This window comes from Asparagus officinalis, chromosome 1, assembly GCF_001876935.1.
Source record: "Asparagus officinalis chromosome 1, Aspof.V1, whole genome shotgun sequence".
Taxonomy (NCBI): Eukaryota; Viridiplantae; Streptophyta; class Magnoliopsida; order Asparagales; family Asparagaceae; genus Asparagus; species Asparagus officinalis.
In genome coordinates, this window is record NC_033794.1 from 108,683,758 (window position 1) to 108,708,813 (window position 25,056).

Sequence of the window (25,056 nt, forward strand, 5' to 3'; positions counted from 1 at the left end):
AATATAGGGAATAAAAAATAATAATATAAAAGTAGATAAAAAAGAATATACTGAGAATATTTTTTTTTGTGCAAAAAATGGTGCAGTAGGTTTGAGATGAATTACTGTTTAATGTAACTTTTGCACCATTTTAGTGCAAAATTTGTACCATTTTGGTACGATGGGTTGGAGATGACCTAAAGCAGCAAAACTCTTATATATTCCAAGCACATCTGTATGCCTTGAGGGTGATGCAAAGGAGATTATAAAAAGTTTGCTAGGAGATGATATGAGAGGTTGTTACGTGCTCATTGAGAATACTAGCGAACTTTCTTATAAAAAGTTTGCTAGGAGATGATATGAGAGGTTGTTACGTGCTCATTGAGAATACTAGCGAACTTTTTTTTTTTCGTTCACTAAAGTGGAAGCGATTCCTCCTATACGAGAAGATAATAAAAGGGTTAAGGAAGAAAGGTTAAAAAGAAGGGTTAATGTACTTAGCTCATTTGATAATCTGAGGAAGGACTAAATTATTAACCTGTTAAATAAGTTTTATTTTAGTCATTGTGACCAGTTTTAGTGTTTGGGAATAATAATGATTTTGACTATTTTCTTTATAATTAGATGGGTTAACTCTTAATCATTCTAAATAGGAGTATTAGTAAACCCCTTATTTTGAGGGGTTAACTCATTTTAATCCCTCTAGAGGGGTTAGTTTAACCCTTCTATATTTTTTATGTTTGGCAAATTATGGAGGGTTAACCCACTTTAATCCTTGTATAGATTTTTTTTATTTGGCGAGTTAAGAAGATGTTAAGTCTCCTTAATAGGGGTGCACTCAGTCCGGATACGGCTTGTTTTATTTGGCGAGTTAAGAAGATGTTAAGTCTCCTTAATAGGGGTGCACTCAGTCCGGATACGGCTTGTATATGATGCTTATCATATCCATATCCGCTTACCCGTCTCGGATACAGATACAAATACATATATACCTCGGTAAGAAAAATTCATAACCATATCCGCTAAAATCGGATATGGTTATGGATATACATGCGAATACATGAGCGGATATGCATGCGGATACAAAACGGATATGAGAAAACTAGATAGTATGGAGAAAAACATAGTTCATGTGATACAAAAGAGTTCGTTAATATGTTCATTATAATTGAAAAGTTAAGAATAGACATTCTGATCATCAAAATTAATCACAAATCCGTAATCTAAGAATTGAAACTATTGTAAGAGTATGACTAATATGTATTCAGATATTTCGGATACGGATACAGATATTTCGTTACAAAAACATATCCGTAACCATATCCAATCGGTTATAGATTTGAATAACCATATTCGTATCTTAACGGATATGGTTACAGATATTTCCTCGGATATGGATATGTTTTAGCACCCCTACTCCTTAACCCCTCACTTAACCCTTTGCCAAACGACACCAAAACGTTTAAGAAAGTTTCTTCAAAATCGTGAAATTTACCTAATTGATCATAGGAAATAATAAGTATGAGGTAACGACTCATTTTGCTAAATGAGCTATCAAAAGATAACCATGTGAGTAGACCTACCTTTATTGTCACATCAAAAAGTATGAAGCTCATCACTTCCATCTCTTGATAGCTAAATGAGTCGCCACCTAATAACCATCAATTCCTTAATAATAGTATCCTCAGTTGCCGCGGACCCTAAATATATCCGACCCGTTATCACCCCTGTTGTCCGATACGCGTCCGAAGAGAAACATGGGCCATCGGATCGTCACATCCCACGCTCCGAGTCAAAGGTATTTACCGCTTATTCCATGTAAATTTCTTCCCAAAAATTCTTAATTATTAAAGTTTTATCGCTTGGCTAGTTCACTCTTTCAATTTTGTTAATGTCATAGACGATGTGATTATCTCGTTGAGCTTGCACGTTGTTTATCCGTCGTTGGTAATTTGATACAGCGTTGTTACCTAAAGTGCTCACTACGTGTTTGACAAAATTCCCCAAAGCTTATTTATTATACGGATACTAGAATTTTGATGTATATACTACATTTTATAAGAAGCTGCACGCGAAGTGAAGGATAGTTTGCTAGTTATGACCCTAAGTTCTTGCTGATTGAACATTCTACATATTATACTAGCATGCTCAATCATGTTACCGACGATATTTTACATATTTACACGTGCATACATTGTTAGTGCGCACGCGCACGAGATGCGGACTGCTGGGATTGAAATCTTTGAGAAATTGTGAAACTAGCAGTTGATGCTTGTGACTACATGCCCCATGAATCACACGTTCCAAACCACAAGTTGATCCTCCTGTTTTTGCTGTTGAGCAAAGTGGCCTTCATGCATGCGAGATTCCTAAACTACTCCTATCGTTCAAATTTAAAAAGTTGTAGCCATCAGGTTAACATTAATTTTAGGTGTTGATTTGGTTGTTATGTTACTTAAAAAACCTGCTTGTGCCAGTTCTGTAGTATGTTAAGCCTGCCGTACGCTTATATTCCTCAGTAGTGACTAATGTTACTCTTGTGTCATATTGGCTTTTTTTAACAAATCATTATTTGTACTGTATTTTCTTAACAGTTCTGGAGGTCGGAATTAAACCGAACCTTCTTGATTTCTTTCATTTAGAGCTTATTTGAATGATGAGCGAACTCCCGCTTTTCATTTGATCATCGATCGACTGTGGAGCGTCTAGAATTAATGCATAGCTATCGTCACGGGCAAGATAGGGAATAAGCAAGACCATTGGGCAGAATGGCTGATTGGTGGGGGGAGGTGCTTAATTAGGGGCCGCAACCAGGCGATGGTGATCGAGAATGACGAGCTATATATCACAAGCAGCAATGGCATTTTGCGTGCGTGGTTAATTAATACGAGAAGATAGATAGAAACTATGTCGTTTTCGAAGGAGAGGTGAAAGAAGCAAACATGATTGTCAATGAGGCGTGGAATATGGCGCTGGAAAGAATTACCTTGTTTAGGGTTGAGGCCAGGAGGAGGATAGGCGACGTTCAGTCTTCTTCGATGGGTAGCGGCCGAAGTTGGTTATACGGTTTAAAGCATATTTTGATGGTTATTTTGATCCTATTATAGGAGTATACTGCTACGGGGACCCAAAATATGGGACCAAGGGAGGGGACAGGTGAGGTGTCCCCTCCCTATTGCATAACCAAAATATGGGACCAAGGGAGGGGACAGGTGAGGTGTCCCCTCCCTATTGCATAATGAGTTGGCCATGACAACTCATTATGCAATAGGGAGTGGACACCTCACCTGTCCCCTTCATTGGTCCCATATTTTGGGTCCTTAAATCATTTTCCTATCAGATATTGGGAAGGAGGACTTTTGAATGCTAAGGCAATTATTATTTGTGCTCGATCGGCTCTCGAGGCAGAAGGTAGAGCAACTTAGGAGGCTACTAAGGGTATCTCCAACAATGTCTCATTTCCCGCGTCATTTTGGTGCAACAAGACTATTCTTTCTCCAACCATGTCCCATTCCCCGCGCTATTTTGGTGAAAAGGAACAGTGCGACACCAAATATGGCGTCACACTGTTCATTGCGCTATTACTGTTCATCACGATATTTTTTACCGTATTTTATTTTATGTTGTGTTCTTAAATTTAATATTTTGGCAATATTAATAATAAAAATATAATATTTTAGCAATCAAGTTATTTTAATTAATAAATTAATATTTTATTATTTTATTAGTTTAATTTTTTAAATAATAAATCATTTTGTTTGAAAAATATGTGAAAAAAATAAATTATGATATGTGGGGTTAATTGTTGAAATAGTTAAAAATATAGGGAATAAAAAATAATAATATAAAAGTAGATAAAAAAGAATATACTGAGAATATTTTTTTTTGGTGCAAAAAATGGTGCAGTAGGTTGGAGATGAATTACTGTTTGATGTAACTTTTGCACCATTTTAGTGCAAAATTTGTACCATTTTGGTACGATGGGTTGGAGATGGCCTAAAGTAGCAAAACTCTTATATATTCCAAGCACATCTGTATGCCTTGAGGGTGATGCAAAGGAGATTATAAAAAGTTTGCTAGGAGATGATATGAGAGGTTGTTACGTGCTCATTGAGAATACTAGCGAACTTTCTTTTTTTCGTTCACTAAAGTGGAAGCGATTCCTCCTATACGAGAAGATAATAAAAGGGTTAAGGAAGAAAGGTTAAAAAGAATGGTTAATGTACTTAGCCCATTTGATAATCTGAGGAAGGACTAAATTATTAACCCGTTAAATAAGTTTTATTTTAGTCATTGTGACCAGTTTTAGTGTTTGAGAATAATAATGATTTTGACTATTTTCTTTATAATTAGATGGGTTAACTCTTAATCATTCTAAATAGGAGTATTAGTAAACCCCTCATTTTGAGGGGTTAACTCATTTTAATCCCTCTAGAGGGGTTAGCTTAACCCTTCTATATTTTTTATGTTTGGCAAATTATGGAGGGTTAACCCACTTTAATCCTTGTATAGATTTTTTTTATTTGGCGAGTTAAGAAGATGTTAAGTCTCCTTAATAGGGGTGCACTCAGTCCGGATACGGCTTGGATATGATGCTTATCATATCCATATTCGCTTACCCGTCTCGGATACAGATACAAATACGTATATACCTCGGTAAGAAAAATTCATTACCATATCCGCTAAAATCGGATATGGTTATGGATATACATGCGAATACATGAGCGGATATGCATGCAGATACAAAACGGATATGAGAAAACTAGATAGTATGGAGAAAAACATAGTTCATGTGATACAAAAGAGTTCGTTAATATGTTCATTATAATTGAAAAGTTAAGAATATACATTCTGATCATCAAAATTAATCACAAATCCGTAATCTAAGAATTGAAACTATTGTAAGAGTATGACTAATATGTATTCAGATATTTCGGATACGGATACAGATATTTCATTACAAAAACATATCCGTAACCATATCCTATCGGTTATAGATTTGAATAACCATATTCGTATCCTAACGGATATGGTTATAGATATTTCCTCAGATATGGATATGTTTTAGCACCCCTACTCCTTAACCCCTCACTTAACCCTTTGCCAAACGACACCAAAACGTTTAAGAAAGTTTCTTCAAAATCGTGAAATTTACCTAATTGATCATAGGAAATAATAAGTATGAGGTAACGACTCATTTTGCTAAATGAGCTATCAAAAGATAACCATGTGAGTAGACCTACCTTTATTGTCACATCAAAAAGTATGAAGCTCATCACTTCCATCTCTTGATAGCTAAATGAGTCGCCACCTAATAACCATCAATTCCTTAATAATAGTATCCTCAGTTGCCGCGGACCCTAAATATATCCTACCCGTTATCACCCCTGTTGTCCGATACGCGTCCGAAGAGAAACATGGGCCATCGGATCGTCACATCCCACGCTCCGAGTCAAAGGTATTTACCGCTTATTCCATGTAAATTTCTTCCCAAAAATTCTTAATTATTAAAGTTTTATCGCTTGGCTAGTTCACTCTTTCAATTTTGTTAATGTCATAGACGATGTGATTATCTCGTTGAGCTTGCACGTTGTTTATCCGTCGTTGGTAATTAAATAATTTGATACAGCGTTGTTACCTAAAGTGCTCACTACGTGTTTGACAAAATTCCCCAAAGCTTATTTATAATTTGATACAGCGTTGTTACCTAAAGTGCTCACTACGTGTTTGACAAAATTCCCCAAAGCTTATTTATTATACGGATACTAGAATTTTGATGTATATACTACATTTTATAAGAAGCTGCACGCGAAGTGAAGGATAGTTTGCTAGTTATGACCCTAAGTTCTTGCTGATTGAACATTCTACATATTATACTAGCATGCTCAATCATGTTACCGACGATATTTTACATATTTACACGTGCATACATTGTTAGTGCGCACGCGCACGAGATGCGGACTGCTGGGATTGAAATCTTTGAGAAATTGTGAAACTAGCAGTTGATGCTTGTGACTACATGCCCCATGAATCACACGTTCCAAACCACAAGTTGATCCTCCTGTTTTTGCTGTTGAGCAAAGTGGCCTTCATGCATGCGAGATTCCTAAACTACTCCTATCGTTCAAATTTAAAAAGTTGTAGTCATCAGGTTAACATTAATTTTAGGTGTTGATTTGGTTGTTATGTTACTTAAAAAACCTGCTTGTGCCAGTTCTGTAGTATGTTAAGCCTGCCGTACGCTTATATTCCTCAGTAGTGACTAATGTTACTCTTGTGTCATATTGGCTTTTTTTAACAAATCATTATTTGTACTGTATTTTCTTATGGAAGATGAAAAATATTTGCCTCCTTAAAGATGTCTTCTTTATTTCCCTATGAAGAAGCCTAATGGGTGATAACTTTCCTGGATGGCACTCGTTGTAAATAATTCAAATTTTCATGTTGTCTTTGTGAATTCTACTAGTATTCTGTAGTGGAAACTTCTGAGTAACCACTAGCATCAACTGCTAGTATTCTATAGTGTAAATAATTCAAGTTTTCATGTTGTCCTTCAGCTTGCTTGCCCTTTCAACACACAAAACTAAGATGAGAACTGGACACTGTGCCTCTTCCACAAATGCTAATAATGTGAAGCACCCTACTATTTGTTGCACCACTTTGCTCTTTGTTACCTTATTGACCATTTGGATAAATTGCACGAGAATCACGAAAAATCCAAAAAAATTTTCTTGCACTAAGTATATAAATTCTGTGTGTCCAAACTTATTCTAGACATGTTAGTGTACAGAAAGTAAACTCATTCTCTTGATAGCTTTGTCGGAGAGCATAAAGTTGTCTGCCAACCGACACAAGCTCAAGGATGTTAACAAGAAAAACTCATTCTTTTGATTACTCAAGGATGTTAACAAGAAAAACTCATTCTTTTGATTACTCAAGGATGTTAAGAAGAAAAACCATATAAAGCACACATATATTCACATACTGTTTAGTGGCATTACAAACTTCACGGCACAAAATACCAGAGGGAATGTTATGAGAAACGTGGTCTTTCTTTATCTTTGTACAGAAAAGGGCATAGACTCCCACAAGCACTTAGAAAAAAAATATCAGCACTCAATCACGCTTAACTTGTAATGATAGAAAAAAATCTTACTAAAGCATGGGCCATGATTATACCACATCAAGAACTGACCTTCATAAATGATACTCATTTTGCTGATAGTGTCTTTGAGTGGGAGGACTTACCTGTAATTGCCTTCTTTACTTTTGCAATTGAATGCTTGACCTTTGATCCCACACCTGATAATAGACCATGAGACTTTTTCTGTGCGGGCTTCAACTCTGCATCCCTATCTTCCACTTTTATTTCTGCATTATGATCATAATCCTCTGGATTATGTTCCTGTTCATCTTCCTTTCCATCTTTTTCGGCATCCGTTTTGTCTTCATCTACCTTGGTATCTGTTGTCTGTGCAGGGTAGTTTTCATCTGCGTTGACTGCAGAGCTTCCTTCCTTCAAACTCTTTTCAGCCATCTGCTCTGGTTGAGTAGAAGAGTCTGCTGCAAGATCTAATTGCTGAACTTCTAGTGACTCAGCTAGTTTCATTTCTTTGGTTGTGTCATTACCCACTTGCACTTGATTTTGATTTGTTGCTTCTTGTACCTTTTCAAAGTCTTCTACTTGTTTCCCTTCTGACTGCACTCCTGTGATTTCTCCAAGTACATGATCATTAATGGTGTAGGCCAAACCTGTTTCATCGAGACCAGTTTTCTCTGGTTTTTGTTCTTCCTCTTTCGTTTCACATGTCTCTTCATCTATATTGTTTTCTTCTACCTTGGAATTTGTTGTCTCCAGCTGCTCTTTATCTAAGCTGGCTTCCGAGTTGTCGTTCTTCAAACATGTTTCAGCCATCTTTAGAGAATGAATGCTAGATTCAGTTACACGATCAACTTCTTGATCATATTGGGATTCAGATAGTTTCAGCTTCTCCTCTGAACTATTCTTCAAAAATTGCTCTTGGTTTCCTACATCATGCTTTTCTTCACCACATTTTATTTTTTTAACCTCTGACGTAATTTCAAAAGCTTCTGCATTGTTATGCTCATTCTTGATTGATAGGCCATCAGATTCCACACATGCACCTTTAACCTTTTCTCTATCCTGCAAGCATCCCCTGCTGTCCTCACCAATTTCTTTCTGTAAACTATCCTTTTCCAAGACATTGTCCTGAACTGAAATATCAAAATCTTTGTCCTGAGTTTCATTGTGCTTTTGAATTTCCATTTCTGTTATGGTGTCTTTGAGAACAGTTCCTTGAATTTTCTCATCCTGCGCTGAATCAGGCTCTCTGCAGTCTTCACTATCCACAGAGGTTCCTTGGATGCTTTTCTCTACAGGTATCAATTTGTTGCTGCAATCTTCATCAATATAAATTGATTTTACAGGTGATATTGTCTTGATTTCTTCCTTTCCATCCTCAGTCATTGTCGTTATTGATGTTGACTCATCAACAGTACTTTGTAGACTTTTATCATGCTTAACAACTGTAGTTTCTGACTTCTCCTTCACATCATAGCTCTCTTCTGTTTGAACTGATTCTGGAATGCCTTGAAGCTTCTCGAAGCCTACTTTATCTTCAGACTTGCTTTGTTCTTTGATTAGCTGTACATCATTCTTCTTATCTCCATCATTATTCTTGTCCATTGCATCTTCATGTTGCCCATCATAATCTCCACCAACTTTTTCACCTCCTTCTTGTAATATATACTTCATCAGAAAATGTGATACAGGCAAGTTATCTTCAATTTCGAGACTGGCCTTTTCTGTTGGTTGTTCTGTTTCCATTATTACTTCTGGTTGATTCACTTGTGGCTCTTGCATTACAGATTGTTCACTTACTTCTTTGGGTTCCAGGTCTGAAACTTCTTTTATCTCTTGTCTTTCTTCTTTGCAAATGTCATCTAAACGTGAAGTCTCAGCGACATAGAAGTCTTCACCTTTCACATATGTATCACAAGCAGCTCTTGAATCAGCAGAACTGAATGTAAGCTGCTCAACTACGTTTGGCTTTTCTACACCGCTTGTCATTTCCTTTGAAAACTCTGCTTCTGTTCCAGTGACACCTGAAGCCTCCTTCTCATATTCTCCGGGCTGATGATCAGATATCTCGCTGAACTTCTCACCTACTTCCTGTTTCGCTTCCTCAGCTAGTGATGCAATAGAGGATGAAGTGTCAAGATTCTCTGCTGAATCCTTCACTATGATGATTTGTTTTGAATCATACTCTTTAACCTGCTGATAGAAAACATGAAATATTAACTTGGATTAGCGCTATAAACACGAAAATGAAAATGTCAGAGTATACAAAATAATCACCAAGGAGATTGAGGTTGTAGTTTATGCATTTTGATCTGACCTCATCATCTGAAACTGTATCAACTGTCACTTCATTGTTTTTCTTGTCTTTAGACTCTTCCTCCAGAATCTGTTCATGGGCGGCTTCAACTGCATCCTCTTCAGGTATGATATCCTTCTGAATACTCGCTATTCCATTAGTGATTTCTTGGCTCCCAAGCATTGCATTCGAGGACACTTCATGCTGCATGAGTTCTTCTTTATCTTTCTGCAACTTTATGTTTAATGGTTCACTTCTGTCTGCTATTTCCTCATCATGTGCTGCAATGCTGTCACTTTGCTCAGGATTTCCATTGGTTTCAAGGTCCATACTCTCGTTTTGTTGATGAGGTACTTCTCCTTCCGCATCTGTGCTTTCTTGTGCCAGTTCTTGCATAACAGGCAACTCACCGACCACCTTGTAGTGGTTTCCTTCATTATGTTCATCGACTTTAGCATAATTCTCAGTCGGACCCTTCATGTTTAGGTCCGCATTTCGAAAATTAAGTCAGCAAAAGCTTTGACACTAAGCAAACTAAATTTAATTCAAGAAAAATAAACTTAATTCAATCCATATGATGTAAAAACAAGGAAAGATAACTCTCTTACCCCTTCACTAGGTTTTTGTCCCTCAGCAGTGTGAGTTAGCTTGTTACTTAGGCTTCCCAATTCTAATTCATTTGCTGATGCCACACGCTTCATGTCTCCATCTTCCACGAAGTTCTCTTTATTGACAATAGTTTGTATATTGGTTTCATTTTCATGAATATCTTCAGCTACAGTTGTTGCTTCAAGATTCTCAATGATGACATGAGAGGAATTTTCTGACTCTGGAGCCTTCAACTTTTCTTCATTTGAGCCATTTTGTGTAGTTTCCTCATCTTTAAATTTTGCATTCTCATTGGCCTCGCTTGCATCACTTAATTCATGGGATTTCTGCTCTGTTTGTATTTTATTTTGATTTTCTTGGGCCTTATCTTCCACTTCCACTTTCGGTAAGCTTGTCTGGTTTTTTCGTTCTTCTTTGCTTGCATGATTCGTAACAGCCTTAGAATTTGTAACCTGTTTAACATAAAAAAATTCACTTTCCTCAGGAGCTACTGCAGAGGTATCTTGCATGTCCTTGTCAAGTGAAATCTTGTTAGCATATAAGGTATCACCCATTGTTTCTGTATCTATTTGAGATATGGACTTAGAATCTATAACCTGTTTAACATACAAAATATCACTTTCCTGTTAACAAATAAAATCATGAAGAAAAAGGCTGAAAGCAAAAGAAGAAGGAAAACGGTCTTTACCTCTTCATCAGTCCCATTAATGGCTTCCTCTTTCTCTGTTGATTTTTGTGATAAATGTTCAACTTCAGCTGCTTTAGGTTCATGGAAGCCGGTGTTGGATGATTCTGCTGGGCATGCATCGAAAGCTTCCTCATTCTTTAGACCATGTTCTCCTTGGTTCTTTTTCTGTTCAGTGATTTCTGCTACAACTTCAGAGGTCAGTCCATCAGGTTCTTGTACACCAACCTCTTGTACCATCAAGCTTGATCTGGGTATTTCTCCATGCTGCGACTTTATGTTTAATGGTTCTTGTATTGTGTTTGAGGACTCTTCATGCTGCATGAGTAGTTCCCCATCTTTCTGCAACTTTATGTTTAATGGTTCACTTCTCTTTACTATTTCCTTATCGTGTGCAGCAACAGTGTCACTTTGCTCAGGGTTTCCATTGGTCTCAAGGTCCACACTCTCCTTTTGCTGGTGAGCTCCTTCTCCTTCCACATCTGTGCGTTCTTGTGCCAGCTCATGCGTAACAGGCAACTCACCAACCAGCTTGCAATGGTTTCCTTCATTATGTTCATCGGCTTTAGCAAAATCATCAGTCGGACCCTTCATGTTCAAGGTCAGCATTTCAAAAACTAAGTCAGCAAAAGCTTTGACACTAAGGAAACTAAATTTAATTCAAGAAAAATAAACTCAATTCGATCCATAAGAAAGGAAAAATAACTCTCTTACCTCTTCACTAGGAATTTGCCTCTTAGCAGCTTGAGTTAGCTTGCTACTTAGGCTTCCCAATTCTAATTCATTTGCTGATTCCACGAGCTTCATGTCTTCATCTTCCCTGAACTTCTCTTCATTGTTAATTTCCATAATTTGTATATAGGTTTCATTTTCATGAATATCTTCAGCTACAATTGTTGCTTCAAGATTCTCAAGGATGATATGAGGGGATTTTTCTGACCCTGGAGCCTCCAACTTTTCTTCGTTTGAGTCATATTGTGTACTTTCCTCATCTTTAAATTCTGCATTCTTCTTGGCCTCACGTGCATCACTTAATTCATGGGATTTCTGCTCTGTCTGTATTTCATTTTGATTTTCTTGTACCTTATCTTCCACTTCCTCTTTCGGTAAGCTTGTCTGGTTTTTTTGTTCTTCGCTTGCATGATTGGTAACAGCGCTTATGCTGTTATCTTCTGGCAAAATGTGTATTCTCTCCTCAGGAACTACTACAGAGGCATCTTGCATTTCCTTGTCAAGTGAAATCTTCTTAGCATATAAGGTATCACCCATTGTTTCTGTATCTATTTGAGATATGGACTTAGCATCTGTAACCTGTTTAACATATAAATTTTCACTTTCCTGTTAACAAATAAAAACCATGAAGGAAAAGGCCAGGAAAGCAAAACAAGAGGGAAACAAAGACTCTTTACCTCTTCAGTGGTGCCATCAATGGCTTCCTCTTTCTCTGTTGGTTGTTGTGATAAATATTCGACTTCAGCTGCTTTACGTTCGTTGAAGCCGGTGTTGGATGATTCTGCTGGGCATGCATCGAAAGCTTCCTCTTTCTTTGGACCGTATTCTCCTTCATTCTTTTTCCGGTCATTGATTTCTGCTGCAGCTTCATTGGCCAATTCATCAGGTTCTTTTAGTTCACCAACCTCCTGTACCATCAAGTTTGATCTGGATACTTCTCCATCTTGTTCTTCGCATGATGAATCATCAGCTTTTTCATGTTCAGTTTCTACTTGTTCACTTTCTTCATCTAGTGCAGGAATATCAAATATATTATGATTGCTGATGGTTATGATTCCCTTGTCCTTTTCTTCTCCATCTTCACATTTATGTTCCTGATTGACAGTATGCTCATTCAGTATTGAGGCATTAAAGTGAAGGGGGGAAATGAAGCTTCTCTCCAATGATTGCAGTAAAGAAAGCATAATACATGTTTTTACGTAATGGAACTTGAACCGACCAATGGAAAAATATTGAAATATAATATAGATACATATGTTGTTGTGTATATGTTTGGAAACAATTTCTTTAGTAAAATTATGGTTCTTTTTTCATTTAGCTTTTGTAGGTTCTCTCTCATTGATACCTGCAACATGTTTTACTAATGGAACCTGAACCAACAAATGAAAAAAATATTGAATTATATAATAGTAATTTGTTGTGTTTCCTTTTCCAGTTAACTTTATGAGGTTTTCTCTTATTCGTTGCTTGCAACATGTTTAAAGGATAAAAAGCTAATGTAATTTTCAACTGGAAGCCTTCAAATTTGTAGGGTTCAGATCTCTCTAAACTTGCCAAGGCACTAGAAATAGGATCTTATACTTATATCTTCAAATGGGAAGATGGATGGATTCATTATGTTCGAGAAGGAAGAAGCACAGGTAATGCTTAGCATGTCCCTAAACTTTGAAAGAAGCTGCATCCGACAAAAAACATCTCTTTTCAAGGCCTCAGTGAGGTGAAATTTTTTCTTAGGCTCATATTGAGAAATGCAAAATTTAGCTTGGGATTCATTTGATTAGGAAGAAGTTGCTGCCTGTATCATTGTTTTGGACTGAAATGCAAAGTCCTCAGGGGGAGGATGAAACACCCTCTCTACCAAATTAGCAAGTGATATATCCTCTTTTAATGTCGCAGCTCATGTTTGTATAGATCCACTACAATCCTAGACACTGTTTCAACTATGATTTTGTCACTCTGATTAATTGTCTAATTAATCTCTGTAGAAGTAAAATTAAAAATGTAAGGAGCACGAGAGAACAAATTAAAATTTTACGGTCTGAATCAACCTCTTCACTCGGAATCCCCTCTGTTGTCCTGTAGTTTTCTTTAGTTGTTTGATCTGTCTCATCTGCTTGTAAGTTTCTATATGCTGGTGAATCAGGTGCTGTTGCATTGACAGATAAGTCATCAAGAACATTGCTCGTCTTCTCATCATTTTCGTTCTTAATGCTTTTCTCTATGCTTAAGTTGGTACTCTGCATAGCAAATGCTTCTCTTTAGTGATATAACACAGTTTCTTTGGTTATGCAGTTTCCCTAACACACACATTTTGCTAGTGATTTTTAAGTTCACAGCACCAGCTATCAAGGGAATATCATGATATGCATAGTTAGCTACGCCAATTCAGCTTAAAGAAAAGAATATTGCCTGACCTCTTTGCATTCATCCTTTTCCTCATAAGCTTGATATTCGTATGCATCAACCTTCATGACCTGATCAACACGTCCTGATATTTCGGCCTCAATAGTTTCAGTCTCTATCAAAGGTTCTGACTCCTGTCTGACAGCTGTTGTGCCAGATACTTTATCCTGAGGGATAATTTTTTTTACCGATTTAAATTTTGATTAATACATAATCTACATGAAAGAAACATCTACTTGTGGTTATGTTAATTAAGTATTTGAACCAACCTCTTCAGTTACAATTCCATTCTTAGTGTTGTCATCTCCATCAGATGCTTCCTTGAACTTCTGCTTCTCTTCATAGCCAAGAACTTCTGAGTTGGCATTGGTTGTTTCATCATTCTTCTCTTCTATTTGGTTTTCACTAATAACTTCAGCAGAGTTCATATTCTCTGTGCTTAAAGATTTTTCAACGATATTGTCTGCAGCTTCCTCTTTCTTAGGTACATCCTTTTCTCTAATATCAAACATGTTGGTAGGTTCTTGTTTATGATCTAATTCACAATTGTCTCCTACCATAGTTTCTTCTGTGTTTGATTCTGATGTTGCATCACTGGAATCTTCTACTCTTACGGCTGAACTATTTGTATCTTTATCTGGGTCCAGTGCCTTCTCTACCTCAGTGCTTTCTGCTTCACATTCAATGCCTTGTCGCTGGTCGTCAGGTTTTAGTTCCGAGTTGGTATCTAGGTGTTCCTTTTCCTGTTGCACCACAACTTTGTTGTCTTCACTGCTAGTTATTTGATGAACATCTTCACGCCTCTCACTAACTCTGCCATATCCTATGTCAGCAACCAATGCAGAAGCATCAGAACCATCCCCACTTTCCTTCTCCATGACATCCTCATCCTTTGCCTTCGCAGTTTCAGGATGATCATAATGACCAAGAGTATCAGGAATCTGTTCCATTAATGAGAGAGAAAAGTTTATATTAATAATATTTTGAGGAATAATATACAAAAAGAAGAAGGAAAAAAAACATGTTAAAGTGAGTTAATCTCATATGGTCCTACCATATAGGCTAAAGTAGAATGAAACAGAGGAGCACTAACCAATTTGTCAATATAACCAGTATGAGCTGAGTTGTCTGTAAATTTCGGTTCGGTAACTTTCCCTTGATTATGGTTCTTTGGAGATTCTGTAACGTCTTTGAGTTCCTCAGTATTAGCACTTTCTTTATAGATAGTATTGCCTTGGTCATTGAAAGCTTGGTCCATCTGTTCTCCAAACTCAGCTTTAGAGTCATCACATTCATCAATCTGTTCAGGTGTTTTTAGCACAACGGTATGGCCATCAGAACAACCATCTTCAATTTTGTTCAGAATTGCTTCATCATTCTTCATTGCATTTTCGGCATCTTCTTTCATATCAGAAAATCCAGGCATCTGTTTCAAAAGAGACGCAATGTAAACGTAAAATAGGGGGAAATAGATGTAAGGTGAATTTATGGTTAGCAAAAAATAATAATTAAAAATACAATAAAAAAAATAAATAAAAAATAAAAAAAGCAAATAGCTATATCAATCATTATGATGCTTTCTGATTTTATTATTGAGATAATTGTCCTTGGAGTCATGTAAAGAACCAACCACTATTTTTGAATTGTCATCATTTGTTGAATCATCGATCTTTATGTCATCAGATTCATCTGTAGCTTTTTGACATTTGTTTTCTGGTGATTCTGGGATAATGTTGAACTGCTCAGTTTCTTTCTTCTTTCCGGAAACATCAACTTCTATTTTATCCTTGGTACATGTGGTGTGATTAATCCTATCTTCCCTGGAAGAAGTGGAGTCTTCTCCATTCTCATGACCGTGTTCACCATGTATTTTTTCTTCAACTGATATGTAATTGTTAGGTTCTTCAATATCCTTGTTTTGAATAACCTCATTCTCAGCATTTCCTTTGCTGTCATTTGTCCCAGCTATTTCAGGTGTCTGTTTCAAAGACTACGAATTGGTAAGGGCTTTTATTAAAAAAGAAAATTTGAGAAGTAATACATGCAGTTAACTGATATGCTCATGGATAACTAACATATTTGAGGTTTAAAAAATAAAACTAAGTTAAGAAATAACCATGTCTTTGAGAACACAATCAACTGGTAAATTATCATTCTGTGAGAATTCCTCTTGCTTGATGAATTCTTGATTCTTGTCTTCAGGAACTGAGTTTGATACAAATTCAAGGGTCTGAGACAGCTCACTGCCATCAACTTCTTTACCAGTGCTAGTATTGATGGTTGCTTGGGTCTGCTCATCGCATGCTGATTTGGGAATTTCTTCAGTTACTTCATTTTTTTCAGTCAATTCATCATGTATATACTGCAAAATGAATAAATGGTGTCAGGTCAGTCCCAATTTTCATTTAAGTTTACATCTCTTTTCCTTTTTCAGTTGTCCTATGCACTAGTTTGTCAGTTTTAAGAATATTTATGAATGTCATTATTAGCAAGAGGTTCATCTTGGGTATTAGCAAGAGGTTCATCTTAGGGGCATTGTTTAAAAATTTCTGGTCAGAATACTAGATTGTATAACAGAGAAACAAATTGCTTGCAATTTCTTGCTTCTTTCAGTTTATGTCTCAATGATATGTCACCTTTATAACCTTAAGCTTAGGGTAATGCTTCTTGAAACTCTTCACAGAAATGTCCAGGTTGGAGGATGGCTTGGTGCGTTTGGAGCCTCATTTTTCATCTCAAAAGAGATACAACTTACCTGTTGTATCTGGTGCTTGACCTAAAGGAGTAAAGGACATGGCTAAAAGACAAGATACCTGAACCATCTATAGGTTGATCAATCTCTATGAGTTTGTCCTATATGATTAATAAACAAAGGAAATTATAACAAAATGTGAGCAGCAAAAATAATGTTGAGTTTTATATACATGGATTGGGGCAAATCTATCATATCATCCAGTATTGTCTTCGTAAAGTTTATCTTAAAGTTGAAGCTTCTGATTGTAAACCCCAAATTTGACTTTTAAATCAAAAGAACTACATTGTGAAAACATACAAAGTAAATCTTAGGCAATATATATTCATTTAATTTGAGTGAAAAAACATGTGACATGTTCCTGTATGGACTTAACTTACTTCATATAGCCTGCCTAAAGGAATTCAACAAGAGCCTCATGTTTATGCGTGGGAGAAGCATGCTTCAAATGAGCCATCATGAGACACAGCACAACAAACAGTAGAGAAAATGTAACATATGATTCTATATGGTATGAGAATCAGGAAGTAAGGAGTTGGCTTGAGAAGGAGAGTTCTTAGACCCTGATTAGCAATTGTAAACAAAATGGGGATGGAGCGTTAACAAGGATTCATGTTTCTGAGGGCCTAACCATGTGTCTTTTTGCACTATGGGCTTCTGTAGTTACTTTGGTAGAATGATTTAATGTGTACATTGATGGGTTTTATCAGTTGAAAGTTGTTCTATGAGAAGGCACATCGCGACCTATTTTACTGGGTTAAGATCACACGATACATGGACCTGGTTAATTTAGTTCTTGACTAATAAGCATTTTGTCAACAGATAGATTGAATAAGATTAAGGAGAGGAACCTGGATAGGAGTTAGTAAGGCATGTCATTGTGGTAGGGAGGATAAAATTTCAAGTCATTCCCCGAGCAAAAACAATGAGCATTTCCCCCCTCTATATTTAGGAGAGGGGTGGCAAACGCCACCTTATATCCATTCACTAAAAAATGAACACCTATTTAACTGGCGCTTCTTACAGGTTAAGAAGGAATGATTGTGATGAAATGTTAAATTGCGTTATCTAGCCCAATAAAAGATATAAGAGAGTGGTTAACTTAGCCCATTAATTCATTATAAGAAAAACTAATGAAATCTTGTGTACATTTGAATGTTTGGATTAGTAAGGGTTTATCAAAAAAAATTTCAAAGGAAAGGATTATCTATTACCAATCCAAAGAGACGTATTCAGACAACCAATCATAACTTTTCTTAGCTCTTCTATATGGCTTATGTAACCTTGTCAAACTGTTGTGAGCGAATGTTTGTTCAGTAGTAGTGAAATCCTAATAATTATTCCTCCTCTCAATTGTTGTTCCTTTTTGTGGTTCTACAATAAACTTCCGTTCTCTTCCTCAAAATAATAGAATATGGATGAAATACAGGATATAAATACCATTACCTCAGTGATTAAGCTCTCCGGTTTAGAACTTAAGTCTCCACTGGCCATTCTAGACGTTGTTTGATTCTGGATGATATCTACTTCTCTGCTCTTGCCAAAACACTCTTCATGCTTTTCAGAAGGATCCTCTCTCTCAAAATCTTCAGTGTAAGTACTTCCTCCAGCTACTATGTTCTTCTCTAATATCACTTTAGATGGTTCTTCAAGCTTGTCTTCCCAATTTTCTTTTTGCAGGTCACTTTCTACAGTTCCATCAGCTGCATTTTCTTCTTTTCTGTTTTTTCATCTACATCCTTTTCAATGATAGATTCATCGTGTGCTACTATATTTCTCTCAGAGCTTTCATTCTCATTGGCTGCTGGAGAAATTTGCTCTTTGGCTTCTTGTCCATCAGTTGTTGCTCCTATATTACATTTTTGTGTATCACATGAAGTGGATAAGCCGTCAATTGCTTTGTCCATGCTTTGACCTTCAAGGATAGTGCTAATATCGGTGCCCGCAGCTTCTGAATTAAAAATTACATCATGAATATTTTCTTGAGAGTTTGTCTGAGAAGTGCTCTCAGAATCGAGGGCTGTCTCTTTTTTAATCACATTTACGTCGTTATCAATGCTTTCACTCAATTCTTTACTGATAGAATTTGTGGCATCCTTATCAACTTCAGCTCCTTCATGTACTGTGTCTTCAATTACTTGATTTTCACTTGACCTTTCTTTCTTCTCGTTTACTGCTTCAGTGTAATTCCTGTATTCATCTATTGTTGTATCCTGTCCCAATAAAGTAGATATATAAGTTCTGTTCATGTAATCTCTTTGCAAAATTACATATTTTTTGATTACTAGACAAAGTTTGCAAATAATACAGTGGAATCATTTTTATTTGTTGGGGAAATTCAAATAGAAGGATATTGTGGGCTGATCTAAACAGTATGCTAAGTTTTTAAAAAATACATACTGGGATCTCAGTTTGTGCTTAAGGGTCAGATAAATAGGGTCTAAAGTATTGGAGAACCTTAATGAAAATTTTGATTTAAAATGTTCACATGATTTTGCATAGATGGAAAACTAAACACTTGATATGGTATCTAACAACCAAGCATCATATTGAATTTAAAACATGTTGAAGTTCTTTTCATCATTTTGAAAATGAAGTTAATTGCTTTTAACGAAGAAAATGTTGGAGTTCTAAGTCGAGTGGTTTATAATGCAACCATGCCAATGCAAATGAGATTACAAGGATAGGGCAAGATCTCACCGTGTTTCTGTCATTTTGATCTAGTTCTTCACAGGCAGAATTATTGGTACCCTCATTCTTGTAACTTTCTTCATGGATGGTTTCTTTAATCACCTCGTTTGTACTGGTGTTCTCACTTGCACCTTCAGTCTCCTTGATCAGATTACTTATTTCCGCATTCTGCATGTCAAAGCACATCAACGAGATGTATATATATTGCTCTGTTATGCAACATAATCAAATGCTCAACAATAACACATAAATTTTTAAAGAGTGGAAGAACTTCTAGGTATGGAAGTTGGCCCTAGAAAGATGGATGGTTGATTGAGGGGTTGAAGGACTCGATGACAATTACTAGTTAAAGTTAACATGCTTCCATCAATAGATGATTATTTCAGAAATAAGAAGATGAAGTCCGGATGTCAATCACTACTTAAAATTAACGATAAGAGTATGTAACACTTGATAGGTACTGATTGTGCTTTTACATACAAAAAGGTGAAATGAAGATGGAGAACTGATGACATGGTGACAATGCGCTACAAAAGAAGCATAATTTATGTAACTTCAGTAGAAAGCCATCGTGAGAGAGTGTAAAGGTAGTAGAGAGCACAGGATGTGTATGATTATTTATAAATGAGATATATATTGATTGATTATATTTTTGGGTTTAGATATACTAAAATTATAAACTATATGTTGAAGATTGTAAGAATATACAACGTAACATGTAGGTATCATAATCCTCTTACCTGAGGTTCAGGCATCATAACTGATGCCTTTTCAATTGGCTCATATTTCTTTTCATCCTTCGGGGAGAATTCTTCTAAATTCACGAATGATTCCTCTTTCCTTGTGGTTTCTGTTTCATGTGCTGGTGCATCTTCGGTTGCTCCAAAATCCTCTTTAGCTATTATCTGAAGAGGTTCTTGTTTGTTTTCATTTTCAGAAGGTCCTGCCTCCGATACACTCTCAGCATCATCAATTCTCTCTATATCAGCATTTCCAGTCTTAGCCTCTATTATGACATTCTTATGTTCATTAACACTTTCAAGCTTCTTTTCTTCTGGCTCCTCAGGAACTACATCAAGAGAGCTTTCAAGTTTGTTTTGTTCTGATACATCTAACTCAAGAGGTTCTTGTCTGCTTTCCTTTTGAGATGGTTTTCCCACTGGTATTCTGTCAGCATCATCAGATCTCTCGTCATCGCAAAATCCAGTTTCAGCCTCTCTTTTGCCAATCTCATCTTCATTTACTCTTTCAAGGTTTTTCTCCTTTGGATCCTCAGGAACAGCATCAAGGGAGCTTTCAAGTTTTCCATTTCCCACTTCATCTTCTGCTGGTTCAAGGTCCTTATTAGGTGTTATCTCAAGAGATTCTTGTCTATTTTCATTGTCTGAAGCTTCTAGAACTGATATACCATCAGCATTCTTAGCTATCTCATTATTACAAATTCCAGTCTCGTCTATTTTGACATTATTATCTTCAGTTACTCGTTCAAGCTTCCTCGCTTCCATTTCCTCAGGAACTGCATCAAGGGCCTGTTCGTATTTTGCAGGTTCAAGGTTCCCTTTACTCATTTCATCCAGGGGTTCTTGTGTGTTTCCCTTTTCTGAAGGTTCCACCGCTTTATCTTCGTTTCTTCTTTCAAGCCTATTTGTTTCTGGCTCCTCAGGAGCTTCATTGGCAGGGCTTTCAATTTTGTCACTTTGTGGTTCATTTGCCGCAGGTTCAAGATCTGAAATCATTATCTCAGGAGGGTCCTTCACAATTTCCAATTCTGAAGGTCCTGCATCTGATATACTATCAATTTCATCGGTGCTTTTATCATTCAAGATTCCAGCTTCAGCTTGCACTTTGATTTGTTTATCCTCGTTCGCTTTCTCAAGCTTCTTAATATCCGTTTCTCCCTGAAGTTCATCTTCCATGCTCTCAGCTTGAGCTGTACTAAGTTTTTCATTCATCACTGCAGTATTATTTCTATTGCTTGTTAAATGCTGAATGTCTATAGGTGATTCAACTAAAACTTCACCCTTGGAGCTATTCAACAACCGTACTGCTATTGGATGTAGGGTTTCATCCTTAGCAATCTCATGGGAGATACTGCTACCATTCATTGCTATGGCATCTCCATCAAATGGAATATGTACAGTATCTTGCAAGCTCTGAGAAAAAAGAAAGAAAATCATTCAAGTCATTAGCAACGAACACGCTTAGAACAAGGAACATCGGATTCATTAGGTACAACTGGTTATTAGCCAAAATGCAAAGGTTCAAGGAGATTGTTAATCTAATAGTAGAATTTTTTGGCTGAAAGCTACCATAGAAGCGAATAGATGCGTAAGGATACAGAAGTAAGTTCCTCGTGATCAATAATTACAAAGCGAAATATTTTAATACTGCTAATCTTATGCCTTTTACTTATTTTATAGAAAAATCTTATGCCTCTTATAAACTATTCTGTTCTGGAAGACGAAGAAACATCTCTTCACTAATTATTTGCATAAGTATATTTACAAATATCTAAAATTTCAGCTTAGCTGTTTTGAGCTCAAAATTATGATACTATATGATAGTAGATATTTTGAATTTTTTAGTCGGTATCTTGACCCCTAAACTACAATGCACCCTGTATTTTTTGTGGCCTTTGTGATGTTTATATCTGAACATAAAATTCTTTTTCCTACCTCATCGATGCATGTATTTAATCATTAGCCTTCAAATAAGCGGTCTTCAGCTATCAATAAAAAATCTTGAACGGAGTTTGAACAGAGCAAATAATTTCTCTTGGATGAATTATACGTGTAATGTTGCACAAATCATGCATATTTTTCATTCATGTTTATTACCTAGTAACAATGATGTAATTAAATATTTTCTTTGGTGTTATAGATGCTTTGGAGGATTACGGAAATGAAATAGATGTCTTAGCCCTTAATAATGCTTAATTCCTAAAACTAAAAAACAAGACTTGATAGTTTTGAGAAACAGGACTTGATAGTAATTGCAGAAAACGTGTTCCTGTAAATGAGGGAAGAGAAATAGGATAGTCTATTCAGGTATAATTACAACAATATGACGCTAATATTAAGCTCAACAACGTTCATTATTGCATTCTGCACTCTTCTTTCATATCATGTGGAAAGTTTGATATCCATGAAGTTTATGACATCTAATAGCAGAGACAACAGCTGTATTCAAAGTTACAATTTTTCTTGAAGATACATGAGGTATTGTACTTTCTTGATGTTTACCTTTCGTTATGGCTCTAGAAATTACAGGTTATTAAATTTTATTGCTTCGTACAACCTATGGATTTAAGCTGCGTCATGATTGAGATTTATAAGAAACTCATATTGCAGCGTCCTGGATTACTTAAGTGTAGACCTTTTCATTCAAACATAGAAGTATATAACTTTTCTAGCTGATCTCCCAATATTTTGCGATATCTTATACTCTATGCAAGCAAAGAAATTTGCAGAAAGTTTAAGAAGTATAAGGAAATACAAGAAATTGATAATTTAGATCAATTTTTATGTCATACTACAAGTGAGATAAGTATGGATCCGATCAACATAGATAGACTAAATTCTTATACATAAAGTTGTGGAGAAGCTCTTCACGTTTGCATATTGAGATGAAAAATTACATGCATATATCATATTTATGCCGTGATCACTAGTTTATAGATGTATATAAAAATGAAGTGCAAAATGAAGTGGAGTTTAGTATTTGCTGACCTCTGAGCTGGGTTCCTTTGTTTCAGATTCAGTTGCCATTGCCTTCAGGCCTTTTCCAGATGAAGATGAAGGAGAGTTGGCTGCTTTTGAAAACAATTCATAATAATCTAGCTGTACAAGTAAGAATCTCTATATACCAAGCTTATCCTTTTTCGTCGTATTAATTTCTCGTCTATCATTAATATGTCATGATGAAGAGCTAACAGTGATGGATAAATAATGAATCTACATCTAAAGATATGGCTAGTTTTAAGCGTTTCAGTTAGGTGGACCTAATGATCCTTAGTTGGTGAATTACTGTATTTGAGAACTAATGCATGAGATGACAAAATGCCACCTGTTCAATATATGTTTATATTTGATTCTCGGCAGATCCAAGGTCCCTTTTCTAGGTCAGTATGCATTTTTCTAGTGGGCTCTCCAATGTTTTCCTTGATAATTAACAAGGGGTGGCATTATTTTCTCTATTATTGACATGGACATGCAAATTATTGATTTTCTTTTGTCAGAAGGTAATAAGTAATTAAAACATAATTATGTTAATTGTTCCTCCATTGTGCTTAAAAAGTTTGATTTGCACGATGACTTAGTAGTTTATCATATTACGTACATCTAGTCCTTCTCAGCATGACAATGAGAGGAGATGGGATTAGAATTTAGTTACCAATGATAAGAGTTCAAAATGTCTAAGAATACTTATCTTTTGCGTACAATTAGATAAGTAGAGCATCGCCACATGCAGCATCTAGCTGATGTCTAACTCGAAGCATGCTCGTTTAATATTCCTTGACACTATTTTGTAATATCGATCATCGATTGTTTAGACCTTAGTATTTTTTTCAGTTTATCTAATCTGATAACTTAGGAAAATATTGTCGGAAAAAAAAAATCCATCCATAAATCACAAAAATATATGTATGGGGATGAGCATAGGATTGCTCGATAATCACATTAGGTTCAGGGTTGAAACCACATTGTTAATAACTCAAAGTGGTTGTCTGATCTAAGATATCCTGTAAGCTGAAAAATCAATCATTGTTCCATGAATTGAATCTATTGTGAGATCTCAATCAAGAACAGTTATCAAGCTCTAATGACTGTGAACTGCGGAACAGTTGTTTTCAAATGCGCTGACCCATGCATCATCTTTCGATCCAATCTCCACAACTTGCGTCCGCGGACCGAACATCTATCAAAATTGGAATTTTCTTGGGTATTTTATCCATTGTTTTTTTTCCCGAGTATGAGCTCATTATGCATCAAGATTTTCCACAGTATGGTCATACCTTTCTTATCTGAAGATTGTGATTTTTCTCCTTATGCGTCAAAAGTCTAAACTTCAGTATTTCTTCCTCTATCAGTTTGTGGAATAATTTCACTCAAGGTAAACTTTATGAGATCATGACATGGACTAAAAGAGAGTACAGAGCTCTTGAATTAAAAAAAAAAAAAATTAAGACAGGTGATAAGATTTTCTTTTGTATGTATTTATTTGAGAAGGATGGGAATGTTTGTTATAGTCATTGAGTAGAAGGAACAAAATAGGAAAAGGAAGAATATATATAAACCAAAACAAGAAACTCTCCTTCTCAGACCGACCAACTAAAGCACTTTTGTCATCATGTCAATCTAACCATTGCTAAGAACATCAACTTGGCTATGATTGATACAATTGAGAAGGAAAGGGACCAAACTTTTCCATTAAAAAAAATATAACATTCATGCTTTTAGATTCTCTACATTGATGATTTGCTTCTTTTATTTTCTTATAGAATAATGTACTGCGTTTGAATGTCATTTTAAATGCAATCATTGTCTTGTAGGGACAATGCTTCTTTTCCTCTTACTTTCTTGATAATAATATGCTATTATTTCTTTAGGGATTTGGATCCTCTCCACTACTAAAAATAAAAAAAAAAGTGGAGAGATCACTACATAAATCGTAGTCATTAATTTGTAAAGCGAGTGGTTGTAATTCATTTCAAATTCAGCACCCATCATATTCTCATGAATTGTGTTATTTTTCTAATTCACGTTCAAAGACAAATCAAAACCACATATTAAACAAATTAACAGTTA

General features: G+C 35.9%; 2 protein-coding genes across 2 annotated transcripts; both read right to left on the reverse strand.

Annotated features, from left to right (window-relative positions):
- LOC109828911 lies at positions 6,923-18,251 on the reverse strand. Its single transcript, XM_020395900.1, has 13 exons — positions 18,005-18,251; positions 15,923-16,168; positions 15,437-15,784; positions 14,900-15,232; positions 14,076-14,747; positions 13,818-13,973; positions 13,452-13,640; positions 12,081-12,497; positions 11,386-11,982; positions 10,675-11,259; positions 9,986-10,582; positions 9,399-9,851; positions 6,923-9,274 (listed from the first exon to the last, which is right to left on the reverse strand). The coding sequence occupies exons 1-13, from the start codon at positions 18,050-18,052 to the stop codon at positions 7,190-7,192; spliced, it is 6,726 nt and encodes a 2,241-aa protein (XP_020251489.1). The 5' UTR covers positions 18,053-18,251; the 3' UTR covers positions 6,923-7,189.
- LOC109828913 (neurofilament heavy polypeptide-like) lies at positions 18,247-24,849 on the reverse strand. Its single transcript, XM_020395901.1, has 4 exons — positions 22,978-24,849; positions 19,990-21,402; positions 19,259-19,417; positions 18,247-18,771 (listed from the first exon to the last, which is right to left on the reverse strand). Exons 1-4 carry the CDS (start codon positions 23,014-23,016, stop codon positions 18,247-18,249), a joined length of 2,136 nt encoding a protein of 711 aa, XP_020251490.1. The 5' UTR covers positions 23,017-24,849.

Coding starts and splice junctions, on each gene's coding strand:
- LOC109828911 (XM_020395900.1), bottom strand. CDS start 18,052: ATGGCCAGTGGAGACTTAAGTTCTAAACCGGAGAGCTTAATCACTGAG. Junction 15,233..15,436: donor ATGACAATTCAAAAATAGTG/GTTGGTTCTTTA, acceptor CTTTTGAAACAG/ATGCCTGGATTTTCTGATAT. Junction 9,275..9,398: donor ATACAGTTTCAGATGATGAG/GTCAGATCAAAA, acceptor TTCTATCAGCAG/GTTAAAGAGTATGATTCAAA.
- LOC109828913 (XM_020395901.1), bottom strand. CDS start 23,016: ATGGCAACTGAATCTGAAACAAAGGAACCCAGCTCAGAG. Junction 21,403..22,977: donor CAAAGGAACCCAGCTCAGAG/GTCAGCAAATAC, acceptor CTTTTTTCTCAG/AGCTTGCAAGATACTGTACA. Junction 18,772..19,258: donor ATCAAAATGACAGAAACACG/GTGAGATCTTGC, acceptor TTATTGGGACAG/GATACAACAATAGATGAATA.